We start from the raw sequence: 23213 nt of genomic DNA, 5'->3' as shown, positions 1-23213 counted from the left end.
CGGGGTTATAGCGGAAATTCGGAAAATTCCGATTTTTCTGCCTTGGTTATAGTGGAAAAGTCGGAAAATTCGCATTTTTCCGTCCGGGTTGTAGCGGAAATTCAGATTTTCCTGCCTGGTTTATGAGGAAACAGGCGGAAAATTCGTATTTTTCTGTGCGGGATGGGGGGAAACAGGCGGGAAAATCGGGTTTTTCTGCCTGGATTATCGCGAAAAAATCGGGAAATTCGGATTTTTCCACCCAGGTTGTAACGGGAGTTGGAGTTTCCGCATGGATTGGGACGGGGAATTCCAAAAATTCGGATTTTTCCGCCCAGGTTGTGACGGGAATTCTGGTTTTCCCCACAGGAATTTCGGATTTTTTGGGGAAAAATTCGGATTCCCCCGCCCAGATTAGAACGGAAATTCCGATTTTCCACCCGGTTTATCACAGAAATTCCAATTTCCCACCCAGATTATAACAGAAACTCCGATTTTCCACAGGAAAATTCCCAATTTCCCGCCCAGGTTTTGAGGAAAAATCCGAATTTCCCGCCCCAAAAATCCGCGCCGTGCGGGGACTCTGGCTGTGGATAGATTCTAATATATAAATCTCTATATTTGGGGTTTTTCGTGTTATTTTTGGGGGGTTTTGGCAGCGGGGTGCGAGGAATTCTCCCTTTGTTGATGGTATTTTCTTGTTATTATTAATAATTATATTATTCTTTTATTAAGCCCCTTGCAGGTGTCAAAAATCAGCTTTTTTTGGGGATTTTCCTATCATTAATTTAGTTAAATTAGTATTTTAAAGTATTATTATTATTATTATTATTATTATTATTACCCCTACGTGTCAACACTCAACCCCTTTTTAGAATTCTCCCCATAATTTTTAAATTATTTATTATTAGTGGTATTATTATTATTATTTTATTGCCCCCTGTGCTTGTCAAAACTCGACCCCTCTTTAAATTCTCCCAATTATTATTATCAATTATTTAAATTATTATTTTATTAATCCCCTGTGCGTGTCAAAGATTGACCCTGCTTTAAATTCTCCCAACTATTATCAATATTTAATTATTTTAATTATTATTTTATTAATCCTCTGTGCGTGCCAAAACTCGACCCCTCTTTAAATCCCCCCAATTATTATGATTATTAATATTTAATTATTTAAATTATTATTTAATTAACCCCCCTCCATTTTTAGCTGCATGTCGGAGGTCGCATGAGCCCAGGTGGAGGCACCGGGAGAAACTTTCCAAAAACGGGTTTTTCACCCCCATTTCAGGGTTTTATTTATTTTAAAATTATTTTTAATTTATTTAAAATTTATTTTCTATTTATTTTGGGGTGCGGGAAACCTTGGGGGTAGTTAAGGGGAAATCTTGGGGGGGGTTTGGAGGGTGAAAAACACCAAAAAAAAAGTCAAAATAAATCAAAATATTGCGATTTTTTCCCCTCCCAAACGCACAGATTTTGGCGAGGGGGAGAAAAAAAGCTGAAAAATCGCGATTTTGGGGCGGGGAGGGGGGAGAAATTAACAAAAAACAGCTCCGAGGGAGCAAAAAAAAGGAGAAAATTCGATTTATTTGCCCCAAAAAGCCGCTCCGAGGGGGGTTGGTGGTGGTTTTTTTGTGTTTTTCGGGCGGAAAAATGGAATTCTTGAATTCCCCCCTCGTGCTCGGGGTAAAATTGCAATAAAAAGGGAATTTTGGTGAGTTCTGTGACGGTGCCAGTGCTCAATAAAAACGCTCGCTGTGGATTTGTTTTATTTCCGTCTCTGGTGCGGTTTTTGTGAGGCCCCAAATCCCCCCAAACCCACCCGAAAAATGGAAAAAATTAATTAAATTTATCATGACATTAATAATTCCCAACAATAATCGGGGCTGGAAAAATCAAGTTTAAGCTGAGCTTTAAATTGGAATTTTTATGGTTTTAAATCCGCCCAGAGGGGGAAAAAATGGGTGGAAAGGGTGAAAAAAAGGTGAAAAAAGGGTGGGGAAAAAAAAGAAAAAAAAAGGTTAGAAAAAAGAGTAAAAAATATGGAAAAAAGGTGAAAAGAGTAAAAAAAAAGTGAAAAGAAGGTGGAAAAAGGGTGAAAAGTGGCTGAAATAAAGGTGAAAATTGAAAAATGGTTTAAAAAAGGGTGATAAAAGGGCAAAAGAAGGTGAAAAAACAGTGAAAAAAGACAAAAGGTAAAATAAAGGAAAAATGTGTAAAAAAGGTGAAAAGAAGGTGAAAAGAGGGTGAAAAGAGGGTACAAAAAGGTGGAAAAAAAAGTGAAAATAAGGTGAAAAAAGGCTGGGGAGAAAAAGGAAAAAAGTTAAAAATAAAAAACAAATAAGTGAGAAAAAAAGATGGAAAAAAGGTGGGAAAAAAGTGAAAAAAGGGTGAAAAAAATTGAAAAAAAGTGAAAAAAGGTGTAAAAAAGGTGAAAAAAATGTGCAAAAAAGTGCAAAAAATGTGGGGAAAAGTGCAAAAAAGTGCCAAAAAGTGTAAAAAATTGCAAAAAAGTGTAAAAAAGTGCAAAAAAGTGTAAAAAAGTGTAAAAAAAGTGTAAAAAAGTGCAAAGCGCTGCCCCGGCGCCGCTCTCGGCGGGGTCACGGCGAGGGCGCCGCTCGTGACCCCGCGGTGACCCCGCCGCGCTTTTGGGGCCGTTTGGGGATTTTTGGGATTTTTGGGATTTTTGGGATTTTTGGGATTTTTGGGATGCGGAGGGAAGGGGGGAGGGGCGGCCAAAATGGGGCAAAAAAAGGAGAAAAAGGTGAAGAGAGGCGGGAAGGGTCCGGGGCTGAAAGGGTTAAAGGGAAGGGGGAAAATGGGGGGAAATGGGGAATTTTGGGGTTTTTAATGAAAAATCGGGAAAAGGGCCCGGGGGGTTGGGCTGGGGGAGAGGGGAAAATTGGGGAAATTGGGGAAAATTGGGGAAAATGGGGAAAATGGGGACAATTGGGGGAAATTGGGGAAAATGGGGAAAAATGGGGAAAAATGGGGAAAATTGGGGAAATGGGAAAATGGGGGAAATTGGGGGAAAATGGGGAAAATTGGGGAAATGGGGGAAATGGGAAAATGGGGGAAATTGGGGAAAACTGGAAATGAAGAAATGAGAAATTTGGGGGGAAATGGGGAAAATGGGGAAAAATGGGGAAAATTGGGGGAAATGGGGAAAATGGGGAAAAATGGGGAAAAATGGGGAAAATTGGGGAAATGGGGGAAATGGGAAAATGGGGGAAATTGGGGGAAAATGGGGAAAATTGGGGAAAATGGGGGAAACTGGAAATGAAGAAATGAGAAAATTGGGGGGAAATGGGGAAAATGGGGAAAATTGGGGGGAAAATGGAGGAAAATGGGGAAAATGGGTTAAAAATGGGGGGAAATGGGGAAAAATGGGGGAAATGGAGGGAAATGGGGAAAAATGGGGAAAATGGGTTAAAAATGGGGGGAAATGGGGAAAAATGGGGGAAATGCAGGGGGAAATGGGGAAATGGGAGAAATTGGAAGTGGAGAAAATGGGAAAATGGGGAAAATGGGGAAAGTTGGGGAAAACTGGGGAAAATTGGGGGAAATAGGGAAAAATTGGGAGAAAATGGGGAAAAATTGGGAGAAAATGGGGAAAAATTGGGAAAAATGGGGGAAATTGGAAATGGAGAAATGGGAAAATGGGGAAAAATGGGGAAATGGAAAAGGGGGAGGGGAAATGGGAAAGGGAAGAAGGAAAAAAGGGAAACGGGAAAAAAGGAAAAGGGGAAAATGGTGGGACAGCTTTGCACAGGTGAGTGTGACACACCTGGGACTGACACACCTGTGAGTGTGACACACCTGTGACACTTTGTACACCTGTGACACACCTGGGACTGACACACCTGTGAGTGTGACACACCTGTGACACACCTGTGAGTGACACACCTGGGACACCTTCGCACACCTGGGAGTGTGACACACCTGTGAGTGTGACACACCTGTGCTCACACCTGTGAGTGACACACCTGTGAGTGACACACCTGGGACTGACACAGCTGTGAGTGTGACACACCTGTGTTCACACCTGTGAGTGACACACCTGGGACACCTTCGCACACCTGGGAGTGTGACACACCTGGGACACTTTGCACACCTGTGACACACCTGTGAGTGACGCACCTGTGAGTGTGACACACCTGGGACTGACACACCTGTGAGTGACACACCCGTGCTCACACCTGTGAGTGACACACCTGGGACACCTGTGAGTGTGACACACCTGTGAGTGTGACACACCTGTGCTCACACCTGTGAGTGACACACCTGTGACACTTTGTACACCTGTGACACACCTGGGACTGCCACACCTGTGAGTGTGACACACCTGTGCTCACACCTGTGAGTGACACACCTGGGACTGACACACCTGTGAGTGACACACCTGTGAGTGACACACCTGTGACACTTTGTACACCTGTGACACACCTGTGAGTGACACACCTGTGAGTGTGACACACCTGTGCTCACACCTGTGAGTGACACACCTGGGACACCTTCGCACACCTGGGAGTGTGACACACCTGAGTGGCGCAGAGGATTTTGGGACACCTTCGCACAGGTGAGTGTGACACACCTGGGACCCTTTGCACACCTGTGACACACCTGTGACATACCTGTGACACACCTGGGAGTGACACACCTGGGACACACCTGTGACCCTTTGCACACCTGGGACCATTTGCACACCTGGGACCCTTTGCACAACTGTGACACACCTGTGAGTGACGCACCTCTGAGTGACACACATGTGCCACTTTGCACACCTGTGAGTGACACACCTGAACACACCTGGGACCCTTTGCACAACTGTGACACACCTGTGAGTGACACACCTGGGACCCTTTGCACACCTGGGACCCTTTGCACACCTGGACACACCTGTGAGTGACACACCTGTGCCACTTTGCACACCTGTGAGTGACACACCTGTGAGTGACACACCTGTGAGTGACACACCTGGGACCCTTTGCACACCTGCGCCGACCCCACACCCCCCGCACACACCTGGCAGCCGAGCCCAGCAGGCAGATAAATAATATATAATGATTAATTAGTCATTAATTAATAATAAATGATGTCTAATAAAAGGGTAATAAAATAATATTTAATTAAACAAGCCATACTAAATTGTATGTATCAAATAATATTTAATTTAATAATATATTAAATAACATTTAGTTAAGGTATATTAAATAGTATTTCTCGAGTAATATTTAATTAAATTATATATATACATTCAAATATATTAAAATATTTAATTAATAATATATTTAAATTATGTATTAAATATCAATTATTTTAATATTATATATTCTAATTTATCAAATAATATGTAATTAAGAGATATTAAATAATATTAATTGAATAATATCTATTAAATAGTATTAATTGAACAAGTTTTGATGTAGTAAATGATATTTTATAATTGATAATAAATTAATATAAAATAAATTATAGATAACAATTCATGTATACGAAAGGGTTTATGAAAATAATATATAATTACAATAAATAAATAACGGATCATGAAATACTATTTAATTAAAGAGTATTTATTAAAATGAGGTGCAGTAAACCAATATATTATCAAATAATCGACGATAAATACTAAAATAAATCTAGATATGAATAAATAAATAAATAAATAATAAATCCACTCAAAAAACCCTTTCTGAATAGAATTAATTAATGCAATTAATTAGCGAAATAATAACAATAAAATCATTAAACTCATTAAGCTCGGGAGCCGCTCATTAGCGCCTCCTTCATTAACGAACTCGCTCATTAATGACCCAATTAACGCCGAGATTGGGCATTTCGGGGCCTTTTTCTTTTATTTTTTTATTTTTTTGTTGAAATTTTGGGGATTTTTGGGGGATTTTGGGAGTTGGGGTTTGGGCACGTAAAATTCCCGGAATTGTGGATTTTAAAAAAAATCATATTTCTATTTATACTTATTTTTATTTCTATATTTTATATTTTCTATTCTATTTTCTATTCTATTTTTAATTCTTATTTATTAAATTTTAAAAATTTTATTTCTTCTGCATTTACTTCTTGCAATAACAACGGCGGGAAAGGCGGAAATATCAAGGCATAAAACACAATATAAAATCTAATAACAAATAAATATTTAATCAAATCGGATAGAAAATATATAATTTACGGTATTTAATATAAAATACCTAATTTATAGTACACGATATATTATTTATAATATAAAATATAGAATTTATTGCATATAAAATATATAATTTATAACATAGAATAAAATTTATAATCCCTAACGCACGATACGTTACATACACCAAATAAATAGAATATAAATATTTAAGATGAAAAATTTCAGATTTTTAATAGAAAATACACTAAAAGCCAAAATAAATCCTAAATAACAAAATGTTCGGCCTAATGCAATGAATAATAAACTCAAGAATAAACAGAATAAACAGAAATAAATTAATATTAATTACTTTTTATAAAAATAAATCAAAATATACACCCGGGGCCGTCTGCGAATCCCGCTTCCAAAATTCCCAAAAAACGCCCAAAATTCAAAATTATTCTGAAAAAAAACACTAAAAATTCAATATTATTTAAAAATAAACCCAAAAATTCAACATTATTCCCCAAAACTCCACTGAGAAATTTAATAGGCCAAATAAAAAACTTCACCGAGTTTTAAATTCCTTTTTTCTTCCACTTCGGGCCTTTTTATCCCAAAAATTCCCATTTTAGCCCCAAAATTCCCTTTTTATCCCAAAAATTCATTTTTTAGCCCCAATAATTCAATTTTTATCTCAAAAATGCCTTTTTACCCCAAAAAAATCCCCTTTCATCCCCAATTTCCCGGGTCCCGCCCCCATTTTTCACCTACCGGAGCTCAAAAATTCCAATTTTTTTCTCGGGAATTTTTTCCCAAATCCTCGCGATTTTGCCCCAATCCGCGGCTCCTTCGCTGTTCTCCAAAAAAAAAAAAAAAAAAAAAAAATCCCAAAATTCTTGTTTTTTCTTCTTTTTTCCCGGCTGCGATTTTTCCTTTTTAATTTCTTTTCCCTTTTTTTTTTTTTTTTTTGGGATTCCGGGATCCCTTCCGGCAGCTGCAAAAAAAATAGGGAAAAAACCCAAAAATGTCCCAAAATTCCTTCCCCATCCTGATCCTCACCCGATCCAGGCGGGAATTCTCCAAAAATCCCAAATCCGGTGGGGGCGGGGGGGATCGGGAGAAAACGCCAAAAAGGGGCAAAAAACGGGCAAAAAACATTTAAAAAACAGCAAAATAAACCCCAAAATAAGCAAAAAAAAAAAAAAGCAAAAAAAATTTAAAAAGAAAAAAAAAAGAGCAAAAAATTCAAAATAAAAACGTTTTAAAAGCAAAAAAAAATTATTAAACCATAAAAAACCAAAAACACGCAAAAAAATAAAAATAAAACCATTTTTAAAACGGCAAAAAAATCAAAATAAAACCGTAAAAAAAGCTCAAAAAACCCGCAAAAAAGATTCCAAGTAAAAGCGCAAAAAATTCCAGATGAGAGCGGGAATTTTTGGCTCTCGCGGCCCGCTCCTGCGCGGAGTTTTGGGGAGTTTTTGGGATTTTTTGGGATTTTTTGGGATTTTCCTGCCCGGGTGGGGCTCCGGGAGGGGAAATCCCGAAATCCGGGCCGGGGGCGCCGCCGCTTCCGGCGCCGAATTCCCGAAATTCTGCGGGAAAAGGGCCGGGAAAAGGGAGCGGTTTGGGGCTTTTTTGGGGTTTTTTGGGGTTTTTTGGGGTTTTTTGGGGTTTTTTTGGGTTTTTTTGGGGGGGTTTCAGTGGGAGTTGGGGTTTGGGGTTTTTTTTTACTGAGTTTTGGGGGTTTTGAGGCGTTTTGGGGAGTTTGGGAGGTTTCGGGGTTTTGAGGGATTTTTTGAGAGTTCTGTGGTTTTTGGAGGTTTTGGGGATTTTGGGGTTTTTGGAGGTTTTGGGGGTTTGGGGTTTTTTGGGGGTTTTGGGGGGTTTTTGGGGGTTTTTGGTCATGAGGGGGTTTGGGGGGGTCGGGGTTTTGGGGTTTGGGGGGTTTCGGGGTTTTGAGGGATTTTTTGAGAGTTCTGTGGTTTTTGGAGGTTTTGGGGATTTTGGGGGTTTTGGAGGTTTTGGGGGTTTTGGGGTTTTTTGGGGGTTTTTGGGGGTTTTGGGGGGTTTTTGGTCATGAGGGGGTTTGGGGGGGTTGGGGTTTTGGGTTTTGGGGGGTTTTTGGAGGGTTTTGTGGTTATGGGGGTTCGGGGTTTGGTTTTTGGGGTTTTTTTGGGGTTTTTGGGGGTTTTTTTGGGGTTTTTTGGGTTTTTGGGGTGAGCGGGGGGGGGAGGGGGCCCGGGGGGGGCGGGGTTTGGGGTCGATGGGGGCGTGGCCCGGTCCCTGTGGGCGTGGCCGTGTGTCCGTGTGTCCATCTGTCCGTGTGTCCATCTGTCCGTGTGTCCCTCTGTCCCTCTGTCCGGCTGTCCATCTGTCCCTCTGTCCGTGTGTCCGGCTGTCCCTCCCCCACTGCCCCTGTCCGTTTGTCCCTCTGTCCGTGTCCCCGTGTCCCTGTGTCCGTCTGTCCGTGTGTCTGCCCATGCGTGTCCGTGTCCGTGTGTCCGTCCGTCCCTGTCTGCTTCCCTCCCCCGTCCCCCTGTCCCTGTGTCTGTCCCTGTGTCCGTGTGTCCGTCCGTGTCCCTGTGTCTGTCCCTGTGTCCGTGTGTCCGTCCGTGTCCCTGTGTCTGTCCCTGTGTCTGTCCGTGTGTCCCTGTCCGTGTCCGTGTGTCTGTCCGTGTCCGTGTGTCCCTGTCCGTGTCCGTGTGTCTGTCCGTGTCCGTGTGTCCGTCCGTGTGTCCGTGTGTCCCTGTCCGTGTCCGTGTGTCCGTCCGTGTCCCTGTGTCTGTCCCTGTGTCCGTGTGTCCGTCCGTGTCCCTGTGTCTGTCCCTGTGTCTGTCCGTGTGTCCCTGTCCGTGTCCGTGTGTCTGTCCGTGTCCGTGTGTCCCTGTCCGTGTCCGTGTGTCTGTCCGTGTCCGTGTGTCCGTCCGTGTCCGCGCCCTCCCCCTCCCCGGGCCCCTCCCCCTCTCCGCTCCGGCTCCATTTCCCCGCTGCCATTTCGGGATCGATTCCCCGATCCATTACCGGCCCTGATCGATTCCCCTCCAGCTGCCCTTCCTTCCTCCCGCGCCGCCTCCTCCTCCTCCTGCTCCTGCTCACACCCCTCCCCTTCCCCTTCCACCCAAAAAAAACCCCAAAAAACCCCAAACCCACCCAAAAAACCCCAAACCCACCCATGGGAAGCAATCCCTTCATCCCACCCTAAAAAGGAACCGGGATCTGCTCCCTCCTCATCCTCATCCCCTTCCTTCCCCGTCCACCCCAAAAAACCCCAAACCCACCCAAAAAACCCCAAACCCCCTCAAAAAAAACCCCAAACCCACCCACGGGGTTGAAACCCCTTGATTCCACCCCAAAAACCGCCGGAATCAATTCCCCCCTCATCCTCCCGCCCCTTCCTTCCCCGTCCACCCCAAAAACCCCCAAACCCCCCCAAAAAACCCCAAACCAACCCATGGGGGTGAAAATCCTTCATCCCACCCTAAAAATCCCGGGATCCGCTCCCTCCTCATCCTCACACCTTTCCCATCCCTCTTTTCCGCCCCTAAAAAAACCCCGAACCCATTCCGGGGGGTGAAACCCCTTATCCCCACCCCAAAAATCCCGGGATCTTCTCTTTCCACCCCCAAAAATACCCCAAATCCATCCCTGGGGGTAAAGCCCCTTCATCCCACCCTAAAAATCCCGGGATCCGCTCCCTCCTCATCCTCCCGCCGCACCCACGGCGGAGCGCGGACCACACGCGGATTTCGCCCCGTTTTTAAATGATTTTTTGGGTTGTTTTCCTGGCAATATCTCGAATTTCCGCAGGCGCCGAAAGCGTTAAGCGCAGGAGCGGCGGCCGCTGATTTACGGCCGCGCTCGGGGTTCACGCGGAGTTCACGCGGATTTGCGGCCGCGCGGGGGGAGCGCCCCAAAATCCGCTTTTGGGGCGGGATTTTGGGGTTACAGCCCCAGAAAATGGAAAAAAAGGGAGAGTTTGGGGGCCCGCACCCCAAATTCCCCTTTTGGGGCGGGATTTTTGGGAGTTCAGCCCCAGAAAATGGAAAAAAAGGGAGAGTTGGGGGTCCGCACCCCAAATTCCCCTTTTGGGCGGGGATTTTGGGGGGTTTCAGCCCCAGAAATTTGAAAAAAAGGGAGAGTTTGGGGGTCCGCACCCCAAATTCCCGTTTTGGGGCGGGATTTTGGGGGGTTTCAGCCCCAGAAATTTGAAAAAAAGGGAGAGTTTGGGCTCCGCACCCCAAATTCCCCTTTTGGGGCGGGATTTTGGGGGGTTGCAGCCCCAGAAAATGGAAAAAAAGGGAGAGTTGGGGGTCCGCACCCCAAATTCCTCTTTTGAGCGGGGATTTTGGGGTTGCAGCCCCAGAAAATGGAAAAAAAGGGAGAGTTTGGGGGTCCGCACCCCAAATTCCTCTTTTGAGCGGGGATTTTTGGGAGTTCAGCCCCAGAAAATGGAAAAAAAGGGAGAGTTGGGGGTCCGCACCCCAAATTCCCCTTTTGGGCGGGGATTTTGGGGGGTTTCAGCCCCAGAAATTTGAAAAAAAGGGAGAGTTTGGGGGTCCGCACCCCAAATTCCCGTTTTGGGGCGGGGATTTTGGGGTTTCAGCCTCAGAAAATGGAAAAGGGGGACCTTGGGGGACCCGCACCCCAAATTCCGCTTTTGGGGAGGGATTTTGGGGGGTTTCAGCCCCAGAAAATGGAAAAAAAGGGAGAGTTTGGGCTCCGCACCCCAAATTCCTCTTTTGGGCGGGGATTTTGGGGCTACAGCCCCAGAAAATGGAAAAAAAGGGAGAGTTTGAGGTCCGCACCCCAAATTCCCGTTTTGGAGCGGGGATTTTTGGGAGTTCAGCCCCAGAAAATGGAAAAAAAGGGAGAGTTTGAGGGTTCGCACCCCAAATTCCCCTTTTGGGGCGGGATTTTGGGGGGTTTCAGCCCCAGAAAATGGAAAAAAAGGGAGAGTTTGGGCTCCGCACCCCAAATTCCCCTTTTGGGGCGGGATTTTGGGGGGTTTCAGCCCCAGAAAATGGAAAAAAAGGGAGAGTTTGAGGGTTCGCACCCCAAATTCCCCTTTTGGGGCGGGATTTTGGGGGGTTTCAGCCCCAGAAAATGGAAAAAAAGGGAGAGTTGGGGGTCCGCACCCCAAATTCCTCTTTTGAGCGGGGATTTTGGGGTTGCAGCCCCAGAAAATGGAAAAAAAGGGAGAGTTTGGGGGTCCGCACCCCAAATTCCTCTTTTGAGCGGGGATTTTGGGGAGTTCAGCCCCAGAAAATGGAAAAAAAGGGAGAGTTGGGGGTCCGCACCCCAAATTCCTCTTTTGGATGGGGATTTTTGGGGGTTTCAGCCCCAGAAAATGGAAAAGGGGGACCTTGGGGGACCCGCACCCCAAATTCCCGTTTTGGGGCGGGATTTTGGGGTTACAGCCCCAGAAAATGGAAAAAAAGGGAGAGTTTGGGGGTTCGCACCCCAAATTCCCGTTTTGGGGCGGGATTTTGGGGGGTTGCAGCCCCAGAAAATGGAAAAAAAGGGAGAGTTGGGGGTTCGCACCCCAAATTCCCCTTTTGGGGCGGGATTTTGGGGTTACAGCCCCAGAAAATGGAAAAAAAGGGAGAGTTTGGGGCCCGCACCCCAAATTCCTCTTTTGAGCGGGATTTTTGGGAGTTCAGCCCCAGAAAATGGAAAAAAAGGGAGAGTTGGGGGTCCGCACCCCAAATTCCTCTTTTGGATGGGGATTTTTGGGGTTTCAGCCCCAGAAAATGGAAAAGGGGGACCTTGGGGGACCCGCACCCCAAATTCCCGTTTTGGGGCGGGATTTTGGGGTTACAGCCCCAGAAAATGGAAAAAAAGGGAGAGTTTGGGGGTTCGCACCCCAAATTCCCGTTTTGGGGCGGGATTTTGGGGTTGCAGCCCCAGAAAATGGAAAAGGGGGACCTTGGGGGACCCGCACCACAAAATCCCCTTTTGGGGCGGGATTTTGGGGTTGCAGCCCCAGAAAATGGAAAAAAAGGGAGAGTTTGGGCTCCGCACCCCAAATTCCTCTTTTGGGCGGGGATTTTGGGGCTACAGCCCCAGAAAATGGAAAAAAAGGGAGAGTTTGGGCTCCGCACCCCAAATTCCCGTTCTGGGGCGGGGATTTTTGGGATTTCAGCCCCAGGGAAGGGAAAAAAGGGAGACTTTGGGGCCCGCACCCCAAATTCTTCTTTTGGGCGGGGATTTTGGGGTTGCAGCCCCAGAAAATGGAAAAAAAGGGAGAGTTTGGGGGCCCGCACCCCAAATTCCTCTTTTGAGCGGGGATTTTTGGGAGTTCAGCCCCAGAAAATGGAAAAAAAGGGAGAGTTTGGGCTCCGCACCCCAAATTCCCGTTCTGGGGTCCCGGGTCCGCTCCGGGGCGAGCCCCCACCGCCCCCCGGGCCCGGCCCGGCCCGGCCCGGCTCGGCTCGGGTGGGAACCGCTCCCGCAGCCGCGGCCGCATCAATCTCCCAAACGTGACTCGGATCCCAACGCGGCTCCCGCGCCGCCTCCTCCTGCTCCTGCCGCGCCCCAGAGCTCCCGATCTCTTTATTTTGTTTTATTTTATTTTATTTTATTTTATTTTATTTTATTTTATTTTATTTTATTTTATTTTATTTATTTTATTTTATTTTATTTTATTTTATTTATTTTATTTTATTTTATTTTATTTTATTTTATTTTATTTTATTTATTTTATTTTATTTATTTTATTTTATTTTATTTTATTTTATTTTATTTTATTTTATTTTATTTTATTTATTTTATTTTATTTTTTATTTTATTTTAATTTATTTATTTTATTTTTATATGTAATTTTACTTTAAATTAATTGTCGTCTATTTAATTTTATATTTATATTTTCTTTTGTATATTTAATTCTATTTTCATTATTTTATTTTATATTCTATTTTATTTTATATTCTATTTTATTTTATATATTTTATTTTATCATGTTTATTTTATTTTATATTTTATTCTTTCTTATTTTCTATTTATTTCATATTTTCTTTTATACATTTTATTTTATTTCATTGTTTTCATTTTATTTTATATTTTAATTTTTTAATTTTATTTTATATTTTTCTTTTATTTTATATATTTTATTTCATGACGTTTATTTTGTTTTATTTCCGCTGCAGGACGCGCCCGCCCTCGAGCAGCCCTTGCGGGAGCGTTAATGAGATGGGCATGTTAATGAGATGGGCATGTTAATGAGACTGGCATGTTAATGAGATGCAAATTCCAGCAGCCCTGAGCCGCTCTCCGGGCCGGCGCGCGTGTTTGTGCGTGCGAACGTGCCTAATTAACGCTCCTAATTAACGCTCCTAATGACCGCAGCGCCGCAGGGCGCGGCCCCGCGTTCCCGGGGGCTCCTGCGGGATCCTATAGATCCTATAGGGTCCTATGGGTTCCTATAGAATCCCATAGGTTCCTATGGGATCCTATATGTTTCCATAGGTTCCTATGGGATCCTATAGGTTCCTATGGGATCCTATGGGTTCCTATGGGATCCTATATGTTTCCATAGGTTCCTATGGGATCCTATAGGTTCCTATGGGATCCTATGGGTTCCTATGGGATCCTATATGTTTCCATAGGTTCCTATGGGATCCTATAGGTTCCTATGGGATCCTATGGGATCCATGGGGGTCCTGGATGTTTCCATAGGTTCCTATGGGATCCTATGGGTTCCTATGGGATCCTATATGTTTCCATAGGTTCCTATGGGATCCTATGGGTTCCTATGGGATCCTATATGTTTCCATAGGTTCCTATGGGATCCTATGGGTTCCTATGGGATCCTATATGTTTCCATAGGTTCCTATGGGATCCTATAGGTTCCTATGGGATCCTATGGGATCCATGGGGGTCCTGGATGTTTCCATAGGTTCCTATAGAATCCCACAGGTTCCTATGGGATCCATTGGGGTCCTGGATGTTTCCATAGGTTCCTATGGGATCCCATAGGATCCTACGGGTTTTCCCAAAGGTTCCCACGTATTCCTATAGGATCCTATAGGTTCCCATAGGTTCCCACGGGTTCCCATTTCCGCGCGTTCCCGACCCGACTCCCCCGAGCTCAATCCCCGTTCCCCACGTTCCCAGTTCCCCTCAGCGGGAATTCCATTGAAACCCCGGTTCCAGATGTGCCCAATCCCAAATTCCTGCATTTCCATGGATCCCCGATTCCATATTCCTGCATTTCCATAGGTGCCAAATCCCAAATTCCTGCATTTCCACGGATCCCCAATCCCAAATTCCTGCATTTCCATGGATCCCCGATTCCATAGGTGCCAAATCCCACATTCCTGCATTTCCACGGATCCCCAATCCCATATTCCTGCATTTCCATAGGTGCCAAATCCCAAATTCCTGCATTTCCATGAATCCCCAAATCGATATTCCTGCATTTCCATAGGTGCCAAATCCCACATTCCTGCATTTCCATGAATCCCCAAATCGATATTCCTGCATTTCCAGAGGTGCCAAATCCCAAATTCCTGCATTTCCGTGATCCCCAAATCGATATTCCTGCATTTCCAGAGGTGCCCAGTCCCAAATTCCTGCATTTCCGTGATCCCCAAATCGATATTCCTGCATTTCCAGAGGTGCCAAATCCCAAATTCCTGCATTTCCGTGGATCCCCAAATCGATATTCCCGCATTTCCACCGGTCCCTGCCCTGCCCGTGGATTTTTCCTCCTGCGGAATCCGGGCTGGGTTTTCATCCCAAAATCCCGGATCCCCCCGCACCGACCCTCCCGCCGTGTCCCCAAATCCGGGAATGTCCCCAAACCCCTGGAATGTCCCCAAATCCGGGAATACCCCCAAATCCCCGGGATGTGTCCCCAAGTCCGGGAATGTCCCCAAATCCCTGGAATGTGTCCCCAAATCCCCGGGATGTCCCCAAATCCCTGGAATGTGTCCCCAAATCCCCGGGATGTCCCCAAATCCCTGGAATGTGTCCCCAAATCCCCGGAATATGTCCCCAGACCCCCGGAATGTCCCCAAATCCCCAGGAATGTCCCCAGACCCCCGGAATATGTCCCCAAATCCCCGGGATGTCCCCAAATCCCCGGAATGTGTCCCCAAATCCCTGGAATGTGTCCCCAAATCCCCGGGATGTCCCCAGACCCCCGGAATATGTCCCCAAATCCCCGGAATGTGTCCCCAAATCCCTGGAATGTGTCCCCAAATCCCCGGGATGTCCCCAGACCCCCGGAATATGTCCCCAAATCCCCGGAATGTCCCCAAATCCCTGGAATGTGTCCCCAAATCCCCGGAATGTGTCCCCAAATCCCCGGAATGTCCCCAAATCCCCGGAATGTCCCCAAATCCCTGGAATGTGTCCCCAAATCCCCGGAATGTGTCCCCAAATCCCCGGAATGTCCCCAAACCCCCGGGATGTGTCCCCAAATCCCCGGAATGTGTCCCCAAATCCCCGGGATGTGTCCCCAAATCCCCGGGATGTCCCCAAACCCCCGGGATGTCCCCAAATCCCTGGAATGTGTCCCCAAATCTGGGAATGTCCCCAAACCCCCGGAATGTGTCCCCAAATCCCCGGGATGTCCCCAAACCCCCGGAATGTCCCCAAACCCCCGGGGCGCGTCCCCGCTGTCCCCATTCCCAAGGTTGCCATTCCCAGGATCTTTCCCAAGCCCCACCCGCTCCCACCTTTCCCCGGAGCCGCTGGAAATCCCAAAGAATTCCCCAAAACTGCGGCTCCAGCCCGGGCGCGGCTCCCGAATATTCGGGAGAACTCCGGGCGGGGACAGACTCGGGATTTGGGAAGGGAACGGGAAGGGAAAAGGGGAGGAAAGCGTGGGAAACCCCACAGTTCCCACATCCTGCTCGTTTCCGGGGATTTCACCCCAAATCCGCGCCCAGGGTGGGAATCAGGACGGGGAAATCCTGATTTTCCCGATTTATTCCGGCATTTAAAACCCCTCGGGGATGCGAATTCCAGCTCCGCCCCGGCCCCCCGGGGATGCTCCCCAAATTCCTCCGTCCCTTTTGGGGTCCCCGTGTCCGCAAGGAGAATTTGGGAGCGAAACCCGCGGGATTTGAGTGCCTTAAAAAAACCCCGAAACCCCCAAAATCCCAACAAATACCAAAAAACTCCAGCGGCCGCCGAGGTTTTGCCGTGACCCCGCCGCCGCCTCCCCGCGGGTGTTTTTGTTTGCTGAGCAAACAGAGCCGGGAGCCCGCGGAAATAAATCCACGGAAATCCATGGAAATCCATGGAAATCTCGCGATCCTCGCGGCCATTTACACCTCCTTTATTCGGATTAAAACCGTCAAAAATAACAGAAGGGGGGGGGGGGGGGATTAAAAAAACACAAATAATAAAGCAATAAACGGTTAAAAAGCAAACCAGCCGAGAGCGCTCGGAGCAGACGGACGCTGCGGGAATAACGCGGGGGTTTTTTTTTGGGATTTTTCGGGATTTGTTTTGTTTTCGCAGGAGGTCTCGGAGCGAACAGTGCCGCCTTGTTCGGCTCACCCCGCGCTCACCCCCATCCATCACCCCGGAGCTGCCGGGGCCCGAAATCCTCCCCAGAACGGCGGAATGACCGAAATTCCAGCGGCTCTTTCCCGAAATCCTCCCCAGAACGGCGGAATGACCGAAATTCCAGCGGCTCTTTCCCGAAATCCTCCCCAGAACGGCGGAATGGCCGAAATTCCAGCGGCTCTTTCCCGAAATTCCAGCGGCTCTTTCCCGAAATCCTCCCCAGAACGGTGAAATGACCGAAATTCCAGCGGCTCTTTCCTGCTTCCAGCCGCTCCTCCCGGCGCCGGCCCGGCCCGCGGCTCCTCGGGAGGAAAATGAGCGCAAAATGAGGAAAAACGAGGCGAAAAAACCCCAAAATCTCCCCTCCCTGCGTTTCTCTCGCCTTCCCCTGAGGAGCTCCCGCACGGGGGGATGCGGGGCTGATTTTTTGGGGCTTTTATCCCAAATTTTTGGCACGGGCGGGAGGATTTGCAGCATCCCTCGCTCCCAAAATCCCCGCGCGGCTGCGGGAGCCGGGAAACGGCTGCGGATCCCGGGAATTCTGGCGTGGACGCGGGTGTCCCTGGCACGGCGGGGGTTAAACCGGCCCGGGGGCACCCCCAGGCCGGGATTTGCACCCCCAGACCCGGGATTTGCACCCCCAGACCCGGGATTTGCACCCCCAAACCGGGATTTGCGCCCCCAGATCCGGGATTTGCACCCCCAAGCCGGGATTTGCGCCCCCAGACCCGGGATTTGCGCCCCCAGACCCGGGATCTGCGCCCCCAGACCCGGGATTTGCGCCCCCAGACCCGGGATTTGCACCCCCAGGCCCGGGATTTGCACCCCCAAACCGGGATTTGCACCCCCAGACCAGGATTTGCACCCCCAAGCCGGGATTTGCGCCCCCAGACCCGGGATTTGCGCCCCCAGACCCGGGATCTGCGCCCCCAGACCCGGGATTTGCGCCCCCAGACCGGGATTTGCACCCCCAGGCCCGGGATTTGCACCCCCAGACCCGGGATTTGCACCCCCAGACCCGGGATTTGTGCCCCCAGGCCGGGATTTGCACCCCCAGACCAGGATTTGCACCCCCAAGCCGGGATTTGCACCCCCAGGCCGGGATTTGTGCCCCCACACCCGGGATCTGCGCCCCCAGACCCGGGATTTGCACCCCCAAACCGGGATTTGCACCCCCAGGCCGGGATTTGCACCCCCAGACCCGGGATTTGTGGCCCCAGACCCGGGATTTGCACCCCCAGACCCGAGATTTGCACCCCCAGACCCGAGATTTGCACTCCCAGACCCGGGATTTGCACCCCCAGACCCGGGATTTGTGCCCCCAGACCCGGGATTTGCGCCCCCAGACCCGGGATTTGCGCCCCCAGACCCGGGATTTGTGCCCCCAGGCCGGGATTTGTGCCCCCACACCCGGGATTTGCACCCCCAAGCCGGGATTTGCACCCCCAGATCCGGGATTTGTGCCCCCAGACCCGGGATTTGCACCCCCAGATCCGGGATTTGCACCCCCAGACCCGGGATCTGCACCCCCAGACCCGGGATTTGTGCCCCCAGGCCGGGATTTGCACCCCCAGACCCGGGATTTGCACCCCCAGACCCGGGATTTGTGCCCCCAGATCCGGGATTTGTGCCCCGGCCCCTCCTCGGGGTGGATTTGCCCGCTCAGGTGCGCAAATCCCGGGGCCACGGGAAAGGAAAGAGCCCCGGGAAGGTGTCCGAGGGCTGGAAATCCCATTTCCACAAATCCCCATTTCCCCAAATCCCCATTTCCCCAAATCCCCATTTCCCCAAATCCCCATTTCCCGGTGTTCCCAGTCCCCCATATCCCCATTTCCCCAAATCCCCATTTCCCGATGTTCCCATTTCCCCAAATCCCATATTCCCGGTGTTCCCAGTCCCCCAAATCCCATATTCCCGGTGTTCTCGGTTCCACACGTTCCCGTTTCCGTGTCCTGCTGGGAAGGTGCCACACACGGGGACAGAGGGACACGGGGACAGAGGGACACGGGGACAGAGGGACAGAGGGACAGAGGGACACGGGGACAGAGGGACACGGGGACAGAGGGACACGGGGACAGAGGGACAGAGGGACACGGGGACAGAGGGACAGAGGGACAGAGGGACAGAGGGACAGAGGGACAGAGAGGGGACAGAGGGACACGGGGACAGAGGGACAGAGGGACACGGGGACAGAGGGACAGAGGGACAGAGGGACAGAGGGACAGAGAGGGGACAGAGGGACAGAGGGACACGCGTCTCCCTGCGGCTCCCGCAGCGCCCTTGGAACTGCCCAAACCCCAGGAAATCGCCCCAAATCCTCGGGGGCGCCGTCCGGGGACCCCCGCGGCCCTTCCCTTCCCAACCCATCCCCCCGGGAACACCGGGGGAGAATTCCCGGTCCCGGGAACACCGGGGGCGAATTCCCGGCGCCGGGAGCACCGGGGGAGAATTCCCGGCGCCGGGAACACCGGGGGGAGAATTCCCGGCCCCGGGAACACCGGGGAAGAATTCCCGGCGCCGGGAACACCGGGGGAGAATTCCCGGCGCCGGGAACACCGGGGGAGAATTCCCGGCGCCGGGAACGGGGCGCCCCCCGATCCCCCCGCACCCCCTCACCCTCCTGTCCCTCAGCGGGCTGTGAACGGTTTCGGGCGCTTCCCGCGGATCTTTCCCGGTTTTTCCGCGGATCTCTCCCGGTTTTTCCGCGGAGATCCTCATTAGCATTCCGGCCGCTGCCTGACCTCTCCGTGCACCCGCAGCCGGGCGCGGGGCTCGCTCTAATTCGCGATTACTGTCACCGGGCCGTTTGTCACCCGCGCCCGCCCGGGGACACGCTCCCATCCCCGCGGAGCCGGTCCGCGACCGGCCCGGCAGCGAGCGGGGCGGGGGGCGAGGGGCGGGGGGCGAGGGGAGACGGGATGGGGGAGAGGGGCGAGGGGAGAGGGGCGGGGGGAGAGGGGAGAGGGGAGAGGGGAGAGGGGAGAGGGGCGAGGGGAGAGGGGCGAGGAGCGGGGGGAGAGGGGAGAGGGGAGAGGGGATGGGGGAGAGGGGAGAGGGGATGGGGGAGAGGGGATGGGGGAGAGGGGATGGGGGAGAGGGGCGGGGGGCGAGGGGAGAGGGGAGAGGGGAGAGGGGATGGGGGCGAGGGGAGAGGGGAGAGGGGATGGGGGAGAGGGGAGAGGGGCACGGGAGAGGGGAGAGGGGAGAGGGGAGAGGGGATGGGGGAGAGGGGAGAGGGGAGAGGGGAGAGGGGAGAGGGGAGAGGGGAGAGGGGAGAGGGGCGAGGGGAGAGGGGAGAGGGGCGAGGGGAGAGGAACGAGGGGAGAGGAACGAGGGGAGAGGGGAGAGGGGCGAGGGGCGAGGTTCCGGCGCCACAAACCCGCATTGCCACAAAGCCCCTTTTCCACAAATTCCCCTTTTCCACAAATCCCCTTTTCCACAGATCTGCATTTCCCCATTTCCCCACGTTTCCCGTTCCACAAATCCCCTTTTCCACAAATCCCCATTTCCCCCATGTTTCCATTTCCACAAACCCCAATTTCCCTGCGTTTCCATTTCCACAAATCCCCTTTTCCACAAATCCCCCTTTTCCACAAATCCCTATTTCCCCAAATCCTCATTTCCCCTCGTTTCCATTTCCACAAATCCCCTTTTCCACAAATCCCCCTTTCCACAAACCCGCATTGCCACAAATCCCCTTTTCCACAAATCCCCATTTCCCCCATGTTTCCATTTCCACAAACCCCAATTTCCTCGCTTTTCCATTTCCACAAATCCCCCTTTTCCACAAATCCTCATTTCCACAAATCCCCTTTTCCCCTCGTTTCCATTTCCACAAATCCCAATTTCCCCAAACCCCAATTTCCCCTCGTTTCCATTTCCCCGCGTTTCCAGTTCCCCAAATCCCAATTTCCCCGCGTTTCCAGTTCCCCAAATCCCAATTTCCCCGCGTTTCCAGTTCCCCAAATCCCCTTTTCCCCTCGTTTCCATTTCCACAAATCCCAATTTCCCCAAACCCCAATTTCCCCTCGTTTCCATTTCCCCACGTTTCCAGTTCCCCAAATCCCAATTTCCCAGTGTTTCCAGTTCCCCAAATCACATTTTCCCGGTGTTTCCAGTTCCATCTATCCCCATTTTCCCGTGTTTCCATTTTCCTGCTTTTCCAGTTCCAAAACCCCCATTTCCCCAAATCCTCATTCCCCGTTTTCCCCAGTGCCATCAATTCCAATTTTCCTGCCTTTCCAGCTTCCCAAATCCCCCCTAAATCACCCCAAAATCCCCGATTTTCCGGGATGAGGATGGATGGATGGAGCGCCCTTGGAGCAGAGCAGAGCGCCCCCGCCCCCTCCCCAATTAATTCCCCGAATCAATTAAAAACCGGCCAGGGCTTCGCTGCCTTCATTAACGCTGCCGGTGTTAATTAGCAACAGGCAGGAGCTGCCCTCCCCCCTTTCCTTATTAATTAATTGCTGTCAGTAATTAATAGGCCGGGGGTCGAGGTGGGGGAGGGGCGGTGACCCCGCTGTGACCCCTGCCCGGGGTGGGGGTGGGGCGCGCTCAGAATTCCCAGGGGATGGAGCTGTCCCAAAAAAAGGGTCGGGATTGGGGCGGAAAGCGCTGGGAAAAAAAAACACCGAGGTTTTGGGGCAAAAATGTGGGAAAATGGGTGCGGGGGAATTTATGGGGTGTGGGAAAATTCGGGATATTGACACAGGAAAACCTGGAATTCTCTGGGATGCTGATACGGGAAAATCTGGGATGCTGATAGAGGAAAACCTGGAATTACTTGGGGTGCCAGTGCAGGAAAATCTGGGATGCTGATACAGGAAAATCTGGAATTACTTGGGGTGCCAGTGCAGGAAAATCTGGGATGCTGATACAGGAAAATCTGGATTTTTTTGGGGTGCCAGTGTAGGAAAATCTGGGATGCTGATACAGGAAAACCTGGAATTCTCTGGGATACTGATACAGGAAATCCTGGAATTCTCTGGGATGCTGATACGGGAAAATCTGGAATTCTCTGGGATGCTAATACAGGAAAATCTGGGATACTCTGGGATGCTGACACTGGAAAACCTGGAATTGTCAGGGATGCAGAGGAGGGAAAATCTGGGATACTGATACAGGAAAATCTGGGATTCTCTGGGATGCAGATACAGGAAAATCTGGAATTGTTAGAGATGCAGATAAAGGAAAATCTGGGATGCAGATACAGGAAAATCTGGAATTATTTGGGATGCAGATACAGGAAAATCTGGAATTGTTAGAGATACAGATAAAGGAAAATCTGGGATGCTAATACAGGAAAATCTGGGATACTCTGCGATGCTGATACAGGAAAACCTGGAATTCTCTGGGATGCTGACACAGGAAAACCTGGAATTGTCAGGGATGCAGAGGAGGGAAAATATGGGATGCTGCTACAGGAAAATCTGGGATTCTCTGGGATGCCGATGGAGGAAAGCCGGGCCTTGCTGCAGAAGCTCCGCCGCCTTCCCGAGGCTTTCCCGGCTGGAAAATCCCGGCTGGAAAATCCCGGCTGGAAAATCCCGGCTGGAAAATCCCGGCTCCGCGTCCCGCCTTGTCCGGGCTCCCTCTGGAGTCGGCGGAGAGGATCGGCACCGAACCCGGGAATTCCCGGGAAAAACCCCAAAACGCGGATTCTAAACGGGCCCGACCCCCCCAGATCCATCCAGCTGTTCCCAAATCAGCGAATTCCAGGGAAAAACCCCAAAACGCGGATCCCGAACGGGCCCGACCCCCCCAGATCCATCCGGCTGTTCCTAAATCAGCGAATTCCAGGGAAAAACCCCAAAACGCGGATCCCGAACGGGCCCGACCCCCCCGATCCATCCAGGCCGTTCCCAAATCAGCGAATTCCCGGGAAAAACCCCAAAACGCGGATCCCGAACGGGCCCGACCCCCCCAGATCCATCCGGCTGTTCCTAAATCAGCGAATTCCAGGGAAAAACCCCAAAACGCGGATCCCAAACGGGCCCGACCCCCCCAGATCCATCCGGCTGTTCCTAAATCAGCGAATTCCAGGGAAAAACCCCAAAACGCGGATTCTAAACGGGCCCGACCCCCCCGATCCATCCGGCTGTTCCTAAATCAGCGAATTCCAGGGAAAAACCCCAAAACGCGGATCCCGAACGGGCCCGACCCCCCCAGATCCATCCGGCTGTTCCTAAATCAGCGAATTCCAGGGAAAAACCCCAAAACGCGGATCCCAAACGGGCCCGACCCCCCCGATCCATCCGGCTGTTCCTAAATCAGCGAATTCCAGGGAAAAACCCCAAAACGCGGATTCTAAACGGGCCCGACCCCCCCGATCCATCCAGCTGTTCCTAAATCAGCGAATTCCAGGGAAAAACCCCAAAACGCGGATCCCGAACGGGCCCGACCCCCCCAGATCCATCCGGCTGTTCCTAAATCAGCGAATTCCAGGGAAAAACCCCAAAACGCGGATTCTAAACGGGCCCGACCCCCCCCCGACCCCCCCAGATCCATCCAGCTGTTCCCAAATCAGCGAATTCCAGGGAAAAACCCCAAAACGCGGATCCCGAACGGGCCCGACCCC

The 23213-nt window shown here is 50.1% G+C and overlaps 1 protein-coding gene across 1 annotated transcript; it reads right to left on the bottom strand.

Annotated features, from left to right (window-relative positions):
- Positions 1 to 14001: 14001 nt before the first annotated feature.
- Positions 14002 to 19357, bottom strand: LOC144247567 (uncharacterized). Its single transcript, XM_085562744.1, has 2 exons — positions 19250 to 19357; positions 14002 to 17554 (listed from the first exon to the last, which is right to left on the bottom strand). The coding sequence occupies exons 1-2, from the start codon at positions 19355 to 19357 to the stop codon at positions 14846 to 14848; spliced, it is 2817 nt and encodes a 938-aa protein (XP_085418870.1). The 3' UTR covers positions 14002 to 14845.
- Between the last annotated feature and the right edge of the window lie 3856 nt (positions 19358 to 23213).

This window comes from Lonchura striata, chromosome 29 (genome assembly GCF_050655825.1).
Source record: "Lonchura striata isolate lonStrDom1 chromosome 29, ASM5065582v1, whole genome shotgun sequence".
Taxonomy (NCBI): domain Eukaryota; kingdom Metazoa; phylum Chordata; class Aves; order Passeriformes; family Estrildidae; genus Lonchura; species Lonchura striata.
Note: the sequence above shows the minus strand (reverse complement) of the source record. Positions and strands in the feature narration are given on the sequence as shown.